The sequence below is a fragment of the Neovison vison genome, chromosome 6, assembly GCF_020171115.1.
Source record: "Neovison vison isolate M4711 chromosome 6, ASM_NN_V1, whole genome shotgun sequence".
NCBI classification, from domain to species: domain Eukaryota; kingdom Metazoa; phylum Chordata; class Mammalia; order Carnivora; family Mustelidae; genus Neogale; species Neogale vison.
Genome location: NC_058096.1, coordinates 224273126 through 224287621, shown reverse-complemented (window position 1 = coordinate 224287621; position 14496 = coordinate 224273126). Strand labels below are relative to the sequence as shown.

Genomic DNA, 14496 nt, shown 5'->3' with positions numbered 1-14496 from the left:
CATTCTTGCCCCCACCCCCCACCGGCGGTGGCCTCGCCTGCGTGCGAGCGAGCGAGGGGGCCCCCTTCACCTCGGTGCCTCAGTTCCCCCAACTGTGAAACGGGGACGGGGATGGCCCGGTGGCCGGAAGGAGATGGCTGTGGAGGCCTGCCCGCCCCCGCCCTCGCCGGCGGCCCGTCCGATGGGGATTGTGTTTTTAAGTGCAATACTTGGCCACCGGCTTCCTGCTGCCCCCCCACCCCCCGCGCTCACGCAATAACTGGCCTGGCCCCGTCCACGCGCGCCCCGTGGTCACGTCCCCGGAGCCGGCACACCCAGCCCCCTCCGCGCCCCGCGCCCAGGGGTGGGTCTTCCCCACAGCGCAGGGGCGCGGGGGACGCGGGGGTGCGGCCGGGCCGCCGTCGGGATGAATGTACTGGCAGCCGAGGCAGCAGCCCCCTCCGTGCTCCGCGCCCCTGACCCCTACACCCCCATTCCGCGCAATAAACGACAGCATTGGCGCCCAGCCTGGCGGCCTCTGATTGCTCGCGGCTGGGTCCCAGGTGCCAGCGCACCGAGGCCGGCGGAAGACGCTCGATCCCTCGATCCCGCGGGTGACAACAGGGCTTTATTTACACTATGGTACGGGGCAGGCAGCCTGCGTGGTGCCTGGCTGGGGACAGCAGCTGGGGACCTCGCCTGGGGACCACCGCGTCAGCTGAAGAAGTAAGTGGAGTGCTTCACCTGCTCCAGGTCCAAGGCCCCTGCGGAGCAGAGCGGACACCATGGGGCGGGACCCCGGGGGGACCCCACGCCCAGCGCGCAAGCAGGCGGTCCCCGCCCCCACCTGTCTGCGGCACCGACTTCAGCGTGTCCTGCAGCTTGTCCATCCACAGGTTCTTGGACTGCGTGGGGCACCTGAGCCTGAGGGTGTCGGGGGTGGGGTGGGGTGGCGTGAGGCCGAGCAGGGCAGGGAGGGGTGGTCCCAGCCGCACCAGTCTGGGCGGTGGGGGGTGGGGGTGGTAGTTCACCTGGTGCTGGAACAGAACTGCTTCACCAGGAACCGGGACAGGTTGTGCAAGATGGGCTGACTGTGCAGGCTGACGAACTGCTCCCGGCACACCTGGGGGGAGGGGAGACCTAGGACCTGGGTGTCGGGGCGGGGGGGGGGTGGGGAGCAGGGCCTGGGGAGGGGGAGACCTAAGACCTGCGGTGGTCGGGGGGGTGGGGAGCAGGGCAGGGCCTCCCAGATCAGGTGAGGCAGGGCTGCCCAAGCCTCAAACGATCGTTGCCCTAGGCGGACAGGGGCAGGTGCCGCAAGACAAGGACCATGGGATCGGGTGCCAGCTGCCACCTTGGGAGACACGTGTGGGCAGCAGCACCTGGTTCATGACCTCCACATCAGCCGCGTGGGTCCAGAAGCAGTCATGCACAGACACAAAGGTCAGGCCTTTCCTGCCGAGGAGTAAGGATCTCCTGTGAGGAGCGTAGCCCTTCCTGGTCCACTCCCCATCCTGTTTCTTCCCATACTCACCCCAACCCCTCGCCGCCGATGTGTCCCAGCCCCTGTGTTGTGTCATGCTCGGCACAGGGGCGGAAAGGTCTCCTCTAGGGAGAAAACTCTTGGTCCCGTGTCATTCCCTCCACCCGTCCCTAGCCGCCGCTGCTGGTACTGCCCCCCTCCCCCCCACTACAGGGCTCCTGTGGTCTGAGAGGGAGTGGACAGAAACAGAACTTATCCCTGAACCCTGGCTCCCTTCTAAGACAACTAGCCGCACACCTGCCCTATCGCCATGCTTAGCTACACCCGAGGGGCTCAGGACATACCCAGACGCCTATGCGTCAGCCTATGAGGCCACCCCCGCAACACGCTACGCTGCCAGTACTCCCCTGGACGGGGCGACAGGCACTTCTCAGAGCAACCACCCTTCCCTCCTGGGCCCAGCCAGCAGCTTCACCATCACACACACCACACTGCCTCAGGGCCTTTGCACGTGCTCGCATAGTCCTTTTCTGGGCAGCAGCTCCAACAACCACCACGGTCCTCACCTGCTGTAGACCTCCACCCTGGCCCCCCAACCTGCCTTTGCTACTCTGGGCCACTCCCCTGCATCCCCAAAACCCTGAACAGGGCCTGCACGCAAGAGATGATGAGCAGAGTGGGATGGAAGGCGCGCGGCCCCGACGCAGGGCCCACCTGTAGCAGTGGAGGGCCGTGAGCATCATGTGCGAAGAGTCCAGCGAGTGGATGAAGTTGGGGGGGAAGCCGTTCCTCTGCTTCAGTGTGTTAGGCTTCCTGGGGAGGGGAAAGGGCTCAGGCACCCTGGCCCCCACGGCCCCCACGGCCCCCACCCGGCCCAGCACCCCCGCCGGCACTCACTGGCTGGTGTCCCCGCTCTGGCTGAACGTGAGGCTCTGCATGCCACCGGCAATCTGCATGGTTGGTGGGGGGAGAGTCAGGAGTCCCACCCTGAGGCAGCGTGGGGGCCGGGGGGGGGCGCACGTACCAACACCTTGGCATCCTTGTGGTAGGGCTGGATGATGGGGATGCCCAGGGGTGTGACCCACTGCACGGCCGAGCCCGTGTGGGCGATGAGCCGGGCGCTCTCGGTCAGCCAGTGCTGTGGACGCAGGGCAGGAGGGACTCAGAGCAGGGCCCAGCCGGGGGCGGCCTGCTGGGCGCGGGGAGGGGCCGGGGCCACACACCTGGATGGCCCGGGTGCCTGAGAACATCTCCTGGAGGCTGTTGAACACCTGGCGTACCAGATAGTGGGACGCCTCCCACACGAACTCCTGCAGGGGTGTAGGGAGGTGGTCAGAGCCAGGGCGGCCTCCCCACCCCCGCCGAAGGACCCAGAGGGGCAACAGAACCATATTCCTCCTTGGGGCTGCTTGGCAGCCAGCGGTTCAGGGGCGGGGGCTGGGGGGGCCGTCCCTGCCCCACGGCGCGCCTGACGCTGTGCACCTGGGGGAAATCGCTGAGCTCCCGCAGGCGCCTCTCGATCTGCAGGCGGCCCCCGTAGCGGGTGACCCCGTACACCACGGTCATCACCGTCTGCTTGACCACCTTGCGGCTGATGAAACCCTCAAGCACTTGGGCCACGCGCACGCCCCGTTTGGCGTCCTGCTTGCGGAACACCTCCACCTGGGCAGACACTGGGGGTCGGTGGGAAGGTGGACAGACCCTGTCTCCCACCCGGCCCGGTAGCCCCACCATGACATCCGCCACCCGCAGTTTCCTCATCTGACACCTCCCCCAGGAAGCCCGCCCTGACTGCCCACTCAGAGCCCACGGGGTCTGCAAATCCGGGCATTCACAGGACAGAGACCCCACGTGGGCTTGGAGGAGGAGAACAGGGGGGCAGCGGGGCTGCAGGGCCCACCTGTGCGGCCACCCCGCTGTACACATCCTGCGGTACATCTGAGGGCAGCAGGTTGACGGAGGCAGCCCCCACGCTGTCCCGGCCCAGGGCGGCGTAGTGCTGTAGGCCGTTACAGGAGCCGTCCTGGGCCGACGGAGAGGGAGGGATCCGTGAGGGTTGGCAGGAGGAACCCCAGGAAAGGAATCACAGCTCCGGGGTTCCCCGGTGCACTGCTCATACCGCCAGTGCGCGGGACCCCACTGCCGACAGGCAGGGCAACGTGCCCGTACGGGGTCCCATCACTGGGCTGGCCATACCCACTGGGGCCCCCCTCGCAGGGACACCAGCCCAAATAAAGTGGGGTCTGCAGAGACTACGTGCCCCCACCATCCAGCCCGGCCCCCCGGGGGCAGGCCCACCCCTCGCTGGGGCCCCCAGCAGCTCACCTGGTGAACCGGGAAGTGAGAGACGTAGGCAGCGGGGTCAGGGGCGCGCACAGCCCGTGCGATCTCCATGCAGCACGCCAGGGCTTGCCAGGGCTCGTCCACGTGCATCCACCACTTGCGGCCCTGCGGGAGGGCGGAGTGGGGCTCAGGCCAGGCTGGCTGGGGCTGGGAGGCCGAAACAGAGCCCCTGGGACGGCAGGGGCGACAGGAGTGACGGGCACGCAGGGCGACACCAGAGCAGCCTGCACTAGCAGCCATGGGACGGGGAAGGGTCTGGAAAAAGGGCTGGCCTGGGCCGGGAGGTGGCAGAGCCACAGAGGAAAAAAGACATAAAGGACAGAGCCAGGAGCCCGTGCCCAGGGGGCTGGGAAGGAGGGGCAGGGTCGCCAGCGCACGGCACAGGCCGAGGGAGGAGGAGAGGCAAGGAGCGAGGGCCCCGGCCAGTGCCCTCCACGCCCCTACCGTCATGGGCCGGTCAGCAGAGTCCAGGATGTCCTCCATCACCTCGTCGGCGAAGGCTAAGCGCGCCTGCAGCGACTCGCGCTTCTTGAGCCCCGTGAGGTTGACCAGGTGGACCTTGAGCCAGTCCAGGCCGCGGGCACCGAGCGGACGGCCCTGGGCAAACTCCAGCAGGGCGCGCGCCAGGTCACTGCCCAGGTGGTGGAAGTGGGGCGGGCAGGGGTAGGTGCGGCCGCGGAAGTCCATGTTGTGCGGCAGCCAGAAGACGCGGTGCCGGAGGTGCTGGGCCAGCGACAGCCGGTACAGGGCGTCGGAGCGGAGGCTGTGCATCTCCCGGGCCACCTTCAGGCAGCGGGCCAGCTCCCGCCGCACCTCGGCCTTCTGGGCAGGTGAGGCGCCGGGCGGCAGGCGGCCCTCGGGCGGCCGGGGCGCCTCGGAAGCCGGGGCTGGCACCCCCAGACGCGGGCAGCCCTTGGCGGCGAAGAGTCCCAGCACCAGGTCCAGCACGCGCCCGTTGACCCGCCAGGCGCAGTTGCCGAGCTGGGTGAGGGCGTCCAGGGCACCGTGCAGGTCGGCCGGCGGGCAGCTGTCCAGCAGGCGCTGGTGCTGCACGGTGCCCTCCAGCGAGCGCATGAGCTTGGTGGGGCTCAGGAGGAAAGCACCCGTGTGCGGTGACGTCCAGGGCAGCGGTGGGCACAGCATGGGCACCTCGGCCGCCTCGAAGATCAGCGTGCGCTCGGCGGCCGTCGCCAGCAGCTCGACGAAGGCCGGATGCGGCTTCAGGACCCCGATCTGCGGGCGAGGCGGGCGGACGTGGCTCCCAAGGCCCCCCCAGCCCGGAGGACACGCCGCAAGCGGGCAGAGGACCCCAGCAGGGCCCCGCGGCCCCCACCCCCGCCCTAGCCGCACACCTGGCGGAAGCTGCGGAAGGAGTACACGTGGTAGAGCACGGGGATGAGTGTGCCAGGGCCCTGAGGGGCGGCCACGCTGCCAGGCATCCGCACGGCCTCGACGAGCATCTCGGCCAGCTTCTTGCCCAGCTGCACCAGCACAGACAAGGGCCAAGGCTGCTCGTGGGGGGCCTCAGGCGGCCCCAGCGCCTCCCAGTACTGCCGTGGCAGCTGGGGCGCCTCCACCTGGGGTGGGAGAGTGTCTCAGGGAATGCGGTGTGGCCCAGGACAGACCGATCCCCCAGCCGGCGCGAGCACAGGAGCCAATCAGAAAGTGCCAGGGCCCGGGGGGCAGGCAAACCCAGCTGCCCCGGACGGAGCAGGGACCTGCACGCCATGCCTCGGTGTCTGCCCCTGGGAACACGCCGGCGGCCCCCCACCCCCACCCCGGCAGGGGCCCCCGCAGGCTCACCTGGGTGTCGGAGGCCAGCAGGCGCACGTACTGGTAGTAGCGCTCCTGAAGTGCCTGCACCCGGCTGCTTCGCCGCTGCCTCCGCACCGCGTGGCGGCCGAACACGCGCATGCCCAGCTGCTGCGCCAGGGACAGCAGCGACTCCCCCTGTGGCGGCAGCACCTGCAGGGCCTGGGGGCGGCACCGTGAGCCCCAGCCGCCCGGTCCCTCAGCCCCCCGCCTGCCCGTGCACCCCGGCCCCGCAGCCCGCAGGCCGCACCTGCAATAGCAGCTCGGCGAGCTCCTTCTCCGGAAGCACGCACAGGAACGGGAAGACGGTGGGGTGGCCGGCGCGGGCAGCACAGACCTCACTGGCCTTCAGGTTCCGCAGCCCCAGGCACAGGGCCTCCACCCACTCGGCACGGAGCTGCTGCAGGGTGTTCCGCTGCGGGGCACGGACGCAGGCGTCACCGCCACGGCCTCCAGGCCCTCAGAAGCAAGGGGACCCGACCTCACGGGCACCCGGAAGGAGCGTCCTCCCTGCAGGGCCAGGTGGGCATGCGGCCGCCCCTGGCTCTGGGGAGGCGGCGCAGACAGCTGCCCCCAACCCCGCACCCGCCCCGCCCCGGGGCTGTGACCCCGCCGAGCTCCTCACCGCCCGCAGGACCTCCTCAGTCAGCACCCGGGCCTGCTCCACGGACTCCACAGCCACAGTGGTGGCCATCTCCACGCGCAGCTGCTGCTGGAAAAGGCTCTGCAGCTCCCGCAGGGGCAGGTGCAACTTCGGGTAGGACACGGGGCCTTCCTGCAGGGGCAGAAGGGCAGGCAGGGAGGGGAGGCCTGCGGCCCGGCGGGACCCCAGCTGACAACCGCTCGAGCACGAGGCTGCATGGCACAGCCGTGCGGCTCTGAGCGCCCAGCACTGGCCAGCCGCCTTGCGCAGGGGCCGGGACAGCCTGGGAACACATGGTTCGAGTCCTGGGCGTAGGTTTTCTCTTTAAACCAGGGGCCGTGGGAACGTGTGACCCTCCAGAAACAGATCAGTGAAAACAGCACAGACAGACACATGGAGAGTCACGAACACGGCCACAGGGCTCAGACCCGAGCAGACGGGGCCCCACAGACCACCTGCTGCTCTTGGGCGCCCGGGCTCAGGACCCTGACCGCTGGCTCTGCCTGGATGGCACCTCCAGGAAGGAAACCTACACCGGCAGGGCCGGGTCAGGACCTTGCTGAGGGCCAGGAGTTGCCAAGTCTGGCTTGTCTGGCCCCTGAGGAGCAGCGAGGGCATCGCTGGGATCCAGGTGGCGCTGAGAGAAAGGGAAGGAGAGGCCGAGGCCCCCGGGAGACCCCCCAAGGACAGCCCTGCCTCAACCCCCCCACGACACGGCGCCCCGCCTGTCGGCGTCAGGGTCTGCTCACCTTGGCATAGATCTCCCTGAGCAATGGTGAGCTGTTGACCTGGGGCGGGGGCCGCGGCGGTGGTGGCGGCAGGCTGAACGCGGGCTGGGCCTTGCGCACGGCCCTCAGGACCACGGCCTGCTCCTCCGGGGACAGCGGCACACCACTGAAGAGCTCCTGTGGCTGCAGCCCGTCCCGGGCCATCTGGTCCAGACACCTGCAGGGGCACACGGTGGGCACGGACCCACCCGAGGGACGAGGCTCAACACCAGGTGGCCGCGGGACTGCAGGAGAGGGGGTCCAGCCCCCCGCAAGGGCTCTGCCGCCCACCCACCTCTGGATGGTGCTGGTGTTCTGGTCCAGGCGTCCCAGGCACTGCAGCGCAGCCGCGTAGGACAGCAGGTCTGGGGTGAGGCCAGCATCTTTCACCATAAAGAACACGTACACCAGCTCTTTGAAGGAGCCCTGGGGAGACCAAGTTGGGGTGAGGGTCTGGAAGTGGCTGGCGCGCCCCTCGAGACCGCTCTCTACAGCCAGCAAGTCAGACAGGAAAAGGCTCGCTGGCCAGGACATCCCCGTGCAGTCCCGGGACACAGCGCCAGCGTGCAGGGAGACCGCGGCGGGGTTGGGGTCCTGGGGGCCGTGTTCTGTTTCCATCTCCTGCACGGGCATGACTTCAGTCTCGCTACGAGAAGCAGAGAAGCTGCCCCGCACCCACCGGCTTCCTGTTCTCTCTGCGTCCGCCCGCTCCGGGCTCGGCACACCCACGTCCAGAGCCTCCCTGTGCACGCGCTGTGGCTCTCCATTCCCCCGACTCCGCGGACACCGAGCACACGGCCTGTCTCCACGTGTGTCCAAGCAGTGGCTAACTCTCCTGTCCCCCCAGGGTTTGGCAGCCCTGCCACGGAGCCCTTCCAGAAGGCGATCCTCCGGCCCTCTTTCACCCACGGTCCTGCTGCCCTCCTCTGAGGCCCGCTGTCGTGTCGTGGGGGGCACAGTGCCAGCCACGGAGCCCCGAGATGCGAGTCCAAACGACCCTGTGAGGGCTGCCCTCCTCACGGTCCCCAGACACACATGGTCGCTCAGTGGGTCCTCAGCCCTTTAAGGGCTCCGGGGCCACACGTGGCTGGTGCAGACCAGAAAGTTCCACCGGACAGCGCCAGTCTAGAGTAAGCACGTCCATCCGGTGTGGACAGAATCTCAGTAGCATCCTCCACACGAAAACATGCGCATCTGAAGTTCACGAGTTCTCTTGCCCTTCTCCTAATCGCAGGTGGTAGTCAGACCCCTAAATCCGGTCCCTCGGTCTTCCTGAGAATGCAGCAGGGCTCCCTGCTTTACAGATGGGGAGACCAAGGATCAGAGAGGAGCAAGCAGTGCGGGCCACACAGCGCACACGAGGCAGAAACGGGACTCAGACCTGAGTCGGGGTGACAGCCAAGCCCCATCTCAACACGGGCCGTCTGGACGCCATGACTCATGAAGCCAGTGACGGCCGTGACGTCGGCATACAAGGCAGATCAGGGCCTGCAGCGGGCTGACCAGCAACACCCCCAAATTCACATCTACCCAGATCAGAACAGGGGCTGTACCGGGAACAGGACCTATGCTGACGCAACCAGTTGAGATGAGGCCACCTGCCCGAGCGTCTCACTGGTTAGATGTCTGCGTGACCGCGGAAGCAGACGCTGGAAGGATGCGGGCACAGGCCCAGGACCACAGGTGTCCCAAGGAGCTGGGACGGGCCGGAAGGCCCCTCCCCAGAGCCTCGGGAATGGGGGCAGCCCTGCCCCACTTGGATCTGGGAGTGAAAGTAAATCCCTAGTGCTTGAAGCGGTCAGGTGTCGGTCGTCTGTCCCAGGGACCAGGAAGCTGACGCATGGGCTCCTGGCAGGAATGTCCCACGGTAACGGATCTTTGCTGGGGGACCTGGAAGGCTCGTGACCTTGGACGGGAGAACACAGCTCTTCTGTCTTCACTAACTCCCTTAGCCTAGCGCACTTCCAGGGGATGAGTGGGGGCCAGAAACCGCCCGCCATGGTCACGCACGCACGCCGGGCATCCCCGTGGCATGTCACAGTGCAATGCAGACCTATGGGAGACAGGGGCGCCTGCGCATGCCGCCCAGTCCGTGCGGGAGGCAGGGCACGTCCACCAGCAGCCGACCTCCTCCTCCACCCACCCACCCCCATCGGCTCGCCGTGCCCACACCTCTGTCTTCACAGGACCGTCTCTTTCGTGGGCCTGCATGGTTCCTGCTGGCCGGGAAACAGGGCCGCAGGTGTGGGGGAGGGAGGAGGCGGGGCAGCTGGGCCCTCGCAGGGGCACGGACACCACACTCTGCCAAACCACCAGAAGAGACAACAGGACCAGGAAAGCAAAGAGAACGTGGAGACACGGGGCCCGGCCAGAGCAGAGCCCAAAGGAAGTCTGCGGCCACGAGCGCCCGTGTTGAAGGAGGAAGGCGTGTGACCGCCAAAGCTAACCCTCTGGCTCCGGGCAAGGGACCCAGAATGTCGAAGTCGCAGCGTCGAGGAAGGGGATGCTGGAAGCCCCGAAGCCCCAGCCGAGCGGTCCAGGAGACACACTGCAACACCCACAGGGTCCCTCCCTCTTCCACAGCTCTTTGCAAGATCTCCGCTGGGGACACCCGTGATCTCCGCTGGGGGACACCCGTGATCTCCGCTGCGGGACACCCGTGATCTCGGCTGGAGGACACCCGTGATCTCGGCTGGGGGACACACGTGATCTCGGCTGGGGGCACCCGTGATCTCCGCTGGGGGACACACGTGATCTCGGCTGCAGGACACACGTGATCTCGGCTGGGGGACACCCGTGATCTCCGCTGCGGGACACACGTGATCTTGGCTGGGGGACACCCGTGATCTCTGCTCGACAAGCCTGAGGGAACCGCCCAGCCGGTAACAAGCAGCCCGAGCCGGGCTGGCATCTGAGGGCCGCTCTGGCCTCAGCCCCGTGGAGACACCTCCCCCGGGGGCCACCGCTCACCTTGCGAGCCCACCCGAGCATGACGACGTTGTACATGGCCAGCGTGAGCCGCCGCCGCTGCCGGGCCCGGCTGTGGTGGGTGACCAGCACGTGGTGGGCGAGAGGGAGGTGGCCCGTGAGCAGGCAACACTCCAAGAAGGCCAGAAGCTTCTGCTGCTGGATCTCCAGCCGCATGTCGGCGCCCCCGGCCTCGCGGGCCGGCTTCGCCTCGGGACTCGGCCGCCGCGGGGCCTCCTGCAGCAGCTGCGCCAGCGGCCCCTCCTGGGGGCTCTGCGGAGGCCCGCGCTCCCAGTGCCGCAGGCGGCCGGCCAGCTGGGCGTCCAGCAGGCGGGGCACCACCTGCAGCTCGTGCTCACAATCCAGGTCCTGGGCCTGCGGCTGCAGCTTCTCCTCCAGCCGCAGCTTCCGCTTCTGCATCGCAGACTTCTCCTTGTTCAGCTTCCGGGCCCAGAGGTCGCCGAGGTCCGCGGCAGGGCGCCTGGGCCCTGTCCGGGCCTTCCCGGGGGGCTGGAGGCTGCCGGACGCTGGCAGGCGTCGAGCCGTGCCGACCCTCTTCGCCGCCACCTCCGACACACCCTCGGCCTGCAGCTGCCGCACCCGCGCCTCAAGCACTGTGGGGGTAAAGGGCAAGGATGGCAGGGGGACCCCCACTCGAGCCCCAGTCCCCCCAGACCCTGCTCTGCTGGGCGGGGCTGGTCTCACCGGCTCTTGAAGCTTCGGCTTTATGTACTTGATGACAACCTGCGTCCGCCCCCCTAACCACCTGCTCAGCACCTGTGTCTGCAGGCTCCCGGTGTCCCCACAAAAGCTGCTCCTCCACATCCGTCACTGGCAGAACTGTCCTTGCAGGTGCCCAGCCGGAGAGTCATCTAGGCCCCCTCCCCCTCCACACCCTGTCTGTCAGCACACCCTCAGGGGTATGCCTCTGCCTGCACGATCCATCCGGGTGCCGGGATGCCCCCTGCCCTCCCCTCTCACTCCCCCGCATGCTGATCACTCTGGACAGCCACTGCGACCTCAGGGCCTTTGCACACACTATTCCTGATGGGTGTGGGTATGTGATAGGGGACGAGGTGGCCCTGAGTTTCCTCGGAGCCATGGTTCAGTTGCTAGCCATGTGTCACGCTGACTTTACAGATCACGGGGTCCCCAGCAGACCAACGCAAGACCCTGTTCGAGGTCTTTCTGCTTGAGACATCTCATTTCACATACGTGTTGAGTCATTAACACTGAGCCCACAGCCAACAACACTGCGACTCACTCCTGCACAACCACATACAGCTTCGAACACTAGAAAGCACCACGACACTTGGCGCCATTTTAAACAGGAAAATCACCAACAAAAGTCCAAAAATGAAAAAAAGGGGCACCTCGCTGGCTCAGTCAGTTCAGAGTCTGACTCTTGATTTCGGCTCAGTTAGGGTTAGGGTCATGGTCGTGAGACTGAGCCCCAAATCATAGGAGCTGTGCTCAGCATGGAGCCTGCTTGAGACGTGCTCTTTCTCTCTCTGCCCCTCCCCACCGCTCCCGAGCCCTCCCTCTAAAAAACAAATTCAGATTTAAATTAAAAACAACCACCATGTGGCACTACACATACCTCGTACCTCGGAAAGGACACTTGCTTACAGCGTGCGTGAAACAGGACAGCCCGTCACCTGGCTCACGGGCCGGGGGCAGACGTGTGTGTCTGCAGGCAACTACGTGAGCGCCAGAGTCCTGATCTCAGGGTGACGCAGGAACTTTGCAAATATTACTTCCGAGAGACTGGACCTGCCCACGCCCCTCCCACTGGACGCCAGCTGACAGGAGAGCTGGCCTCACACAGCAGGGGCTCAACAGAAGTTTGCTGAGATAAAGTGGAAAGACAGTGTGACTTTGGTCCTTAAGAGTGCGCCAACACCCAGACAGGAATTTCAGAACACGCACGTGGAGACCCACACCCTGAAGCAGGGCCGTCGGCACGGGCTTTCTCCCAGGGGAACAACATCGGAGCTGACCTGGTGGCCAGAGCCCCTTCTGGCTGCGAAGGCAGGAAAGGCCACAAGGATCTGTGTCCCCGGCGGGGTGGGGGCGAGGGGTCTAGTCCATGTGAGAGTAAAGTTGAGAGTTTTAGACTGGAGAATGAAATAACGTGACTCAGGGTCCCAGAACCTTCCTACAGCTGAACGGTAATGGTACCTGGGCTTTGCTTTAAAATAATTAGGTGGTGGGTGAGAAAGTTGAGAACGGCGGTACTTCCCGTCTGCGTGTTTGGAATTTCCTAAAATAAAGTCTTCCTGTTTAGAGACTCCCCCACCCCACCCCCGGCTGCTGGAGGGGAAGCAGGACGTGCTAGACATGGTCTGGGAGACACACGCTCCCACCTCCCTCTGGAGGTGCCAGGACTGCACTGTCCTTTTTATTTTTTTTTTAAAGATTATTTATTTATTCGACAGACAGAGATCACAAGCAGGCAGAGAGGCAGGCAGAGAGAGAGAGAGGAGGAAGCAGGCTCCCCGCTGAGCTGAGAGCCTGATGCGGGGCTCGATCCCAGGACCCTGGGATCATGACCTGAGCCGAAGGCAGCGGCTTCACCCGCTGAGCCCCCAGGCCCCGGGACTGCACTGTCCTTCCCAGGTTGTGAAGATGGGAGGACCCGGACTGGGGCCCTGCAGGTGCCCAAGCCCAGGAAGCCAGGCCCAGGTGCATGGGTCAGTTCAGGGATCGAATCCCCGCTCTGCGTGACAGCTGTGAGCAGCCTTGGCCCAGCCTCTCCAGCCTCAATTTTGGGCCTCAGCTATCTTACCTGGAAAGCAGGGGCGCCTGCTGGGTTTGGGGTAGGGGAACCCTAAGCGAGCCTCTTGTCATCTTCCTCACCGGAGGACGTCAGTTACTCTATCCTACAGCAGGCCCGTCCCTTCTCACGGGCTCAGGGGGAGGAGCTGGGGAGGCAACCCCGGCAGAGTGGCCCATGCAGGGGGCAGTGGGGAGGGGCTTCAGGCGCCAAGCCTTGGGGGTCTGGGCTCACCCTCCAGCAGCTCCGCGTGGCCCCAGTCTTTCCGGCGGTCCTGCTCACAAGGACGAGCAGAGGAGCTCCTTCTGCTGCCCCAGACAGCCCTGAAGGCCCCTGTGGGGGACAAAGAGAGACTGGGGGCGGCAGAAGGAAGCCCGCCGCCTGGGGGGCGCTGGGAGGTCCTCGAACGGAAGAAAACCCAGGATCCGGGGGTCAAAAGAGCTCTAAGCGCAGTGGAAACCGTCAGCGGTCACGGCCTCGCACTGCCAAGAAACCAAGAGGGCGAAGGTGAAGGGGACCGCAGGGCAAGGAAAATCTGGCCGTGGGACCGAAGACAACGGGCTCCTCCAACGACAGGTGCAGTGAGTTCAAAGGTCACGGGCCCTAAATCCCAAATAAGGAGTCCAGGGACTCCAAAAGAAACAGGACCCCAACGTCAAAGTGCTCTGCCGACCCCCGTCCGCAGGGTGGCCCAAGGGCGAGTGAAAGCGGAGTCCCCAAAACCAGAACCCCACAGGGCAAGGGGCAAGGGTAGGGGGTGGCTGGGTCCCGACGGCCTAGAAGCCGAAGGTCACGGCCGCGGGGGGACGGGGCAGTGGCGGCGGCCACGGCTTCGCTCCCGGGCCTCCCCCGCGTTACCTTCCTCGGCCATGGGGCCGGGGCAGCCCGCCGGCCACAGGGCTCTCCGGAGACCGGACGCGCCGTAGCCCCAGCGCAGCGCCGACATGCCGCACACCGCCCAACGCGTCGCCCGCGCCGCATGCACTGCGCCTGCGCCTGCGCCTGCGCCGCCCGCGCCTGCCGGGAGTTGTAGTTCTGCCTCCTACGGCGGCTGCGAAGGGACCGCGCGGCGGAAGAAGGTTGCCGGAACCACAATTCCCAGGGAGAAGCGGGGCTCCGCTCGGAGGCATGCGCCGAAGGAGCCCTCTAATTGGCTCTTCCCTCTGCCACGGAGGGGCGGGACGAAGTCGTTGCTTGGGTACCCGCGTGACTCGGAGGGGTGTGTGTGGGGCGGGCGTGCGTGGGTGTGTGTGTGTGTCGGGGGGGGGTGAGACTCGGGGGTGGGGTGAGGGGTGTGTGTGTTTCAAAGCAATGGTCGCCGAATTATTAGGACGGCGTTCTGCAACTTTAGCGGCGATTCCTGTTGAGATTTTCAGTGCCCCAGTGTCGACCGTGGGGCGGGAGCTGAGTATCCAGGAGGGCCCCAAACCAGGGGCATCGCCCTCGGCCACTCCCTCCAGGCTCAGTCTCCCCACCAGTCAGCTCCCAAACTCCGGTGGCACCTAGAGCGCAGGAACCTCCCGGTTTGAATGCATGACGAATGGGATGAGATAATCCGCGGAGCCGGGAGCTTCCCAGCCCCCGCCTTGAGAGCGACCCCACTCCGGCGTGAGAATCAGACCAGGAGGGCACTGAGGAGACTGAGGCCAGGAAGGGCGCATGGGCTGGCATGGGAAGGACGAGAAGACCACTCTGGGGTAGCTGTGTTCCAGGCAGCGTTCCCAGC

The 14496-nt window shown here is 66.3% G+C and overlaps 1 protein-coding gene across 2 annotated transcripts; it reads right to left on the bottom strand.

Moving 5' to 3' along the window:
• Positions 1-585: 585 nt before the first annotated feature.
• POLRMT (RNA polymerase mitochondrial) lies at positions 586-13738 on the bottom strand. 2 transcript variants are annotated; one of them, XM_044254741.1, is made up of 21 exons: positions 13629-13738; positions 13005-13103; positions 9998-10608; positions 7323-7453; positions 7010-7205; positions 6243-6392; positions 5868-6032; positions 5609-5779; positions 5158-5382; positions 4250-5038; positions 3788-3910; positions 3363-3485; positions 2945-3124; positions 2686-2772; positions 2487-2600; positions 2360-2412; positions 2177-2275; positions 1362-1434; positions 1011-1102; positions 827-903; positions 586-743 (listed from the first exon to the last, which is right to left on the bottom strand). In XM_044254741.1, the coding sequence occupies exons 1-21, from the start codon at positions 13714-13716 to the stop codon at positions 694-696; spliced, it is 3696 nt and encodes a 1231-aa protein (XP_044110676.1). In that variant the 5' UTR covers positions 13717-13738; the 3' UTR covers positions 586-693. The 2 variants fall into 2 exon arrangements, with proteins under 2 accessions (XP_044110676.1, XP_044110678.1); XM_044254743.1 differs by having other exon boundaries at positions 5609-5770.
• Between the last annotated feature and the right edge of the window lie 758 nt (positions 13739-14496).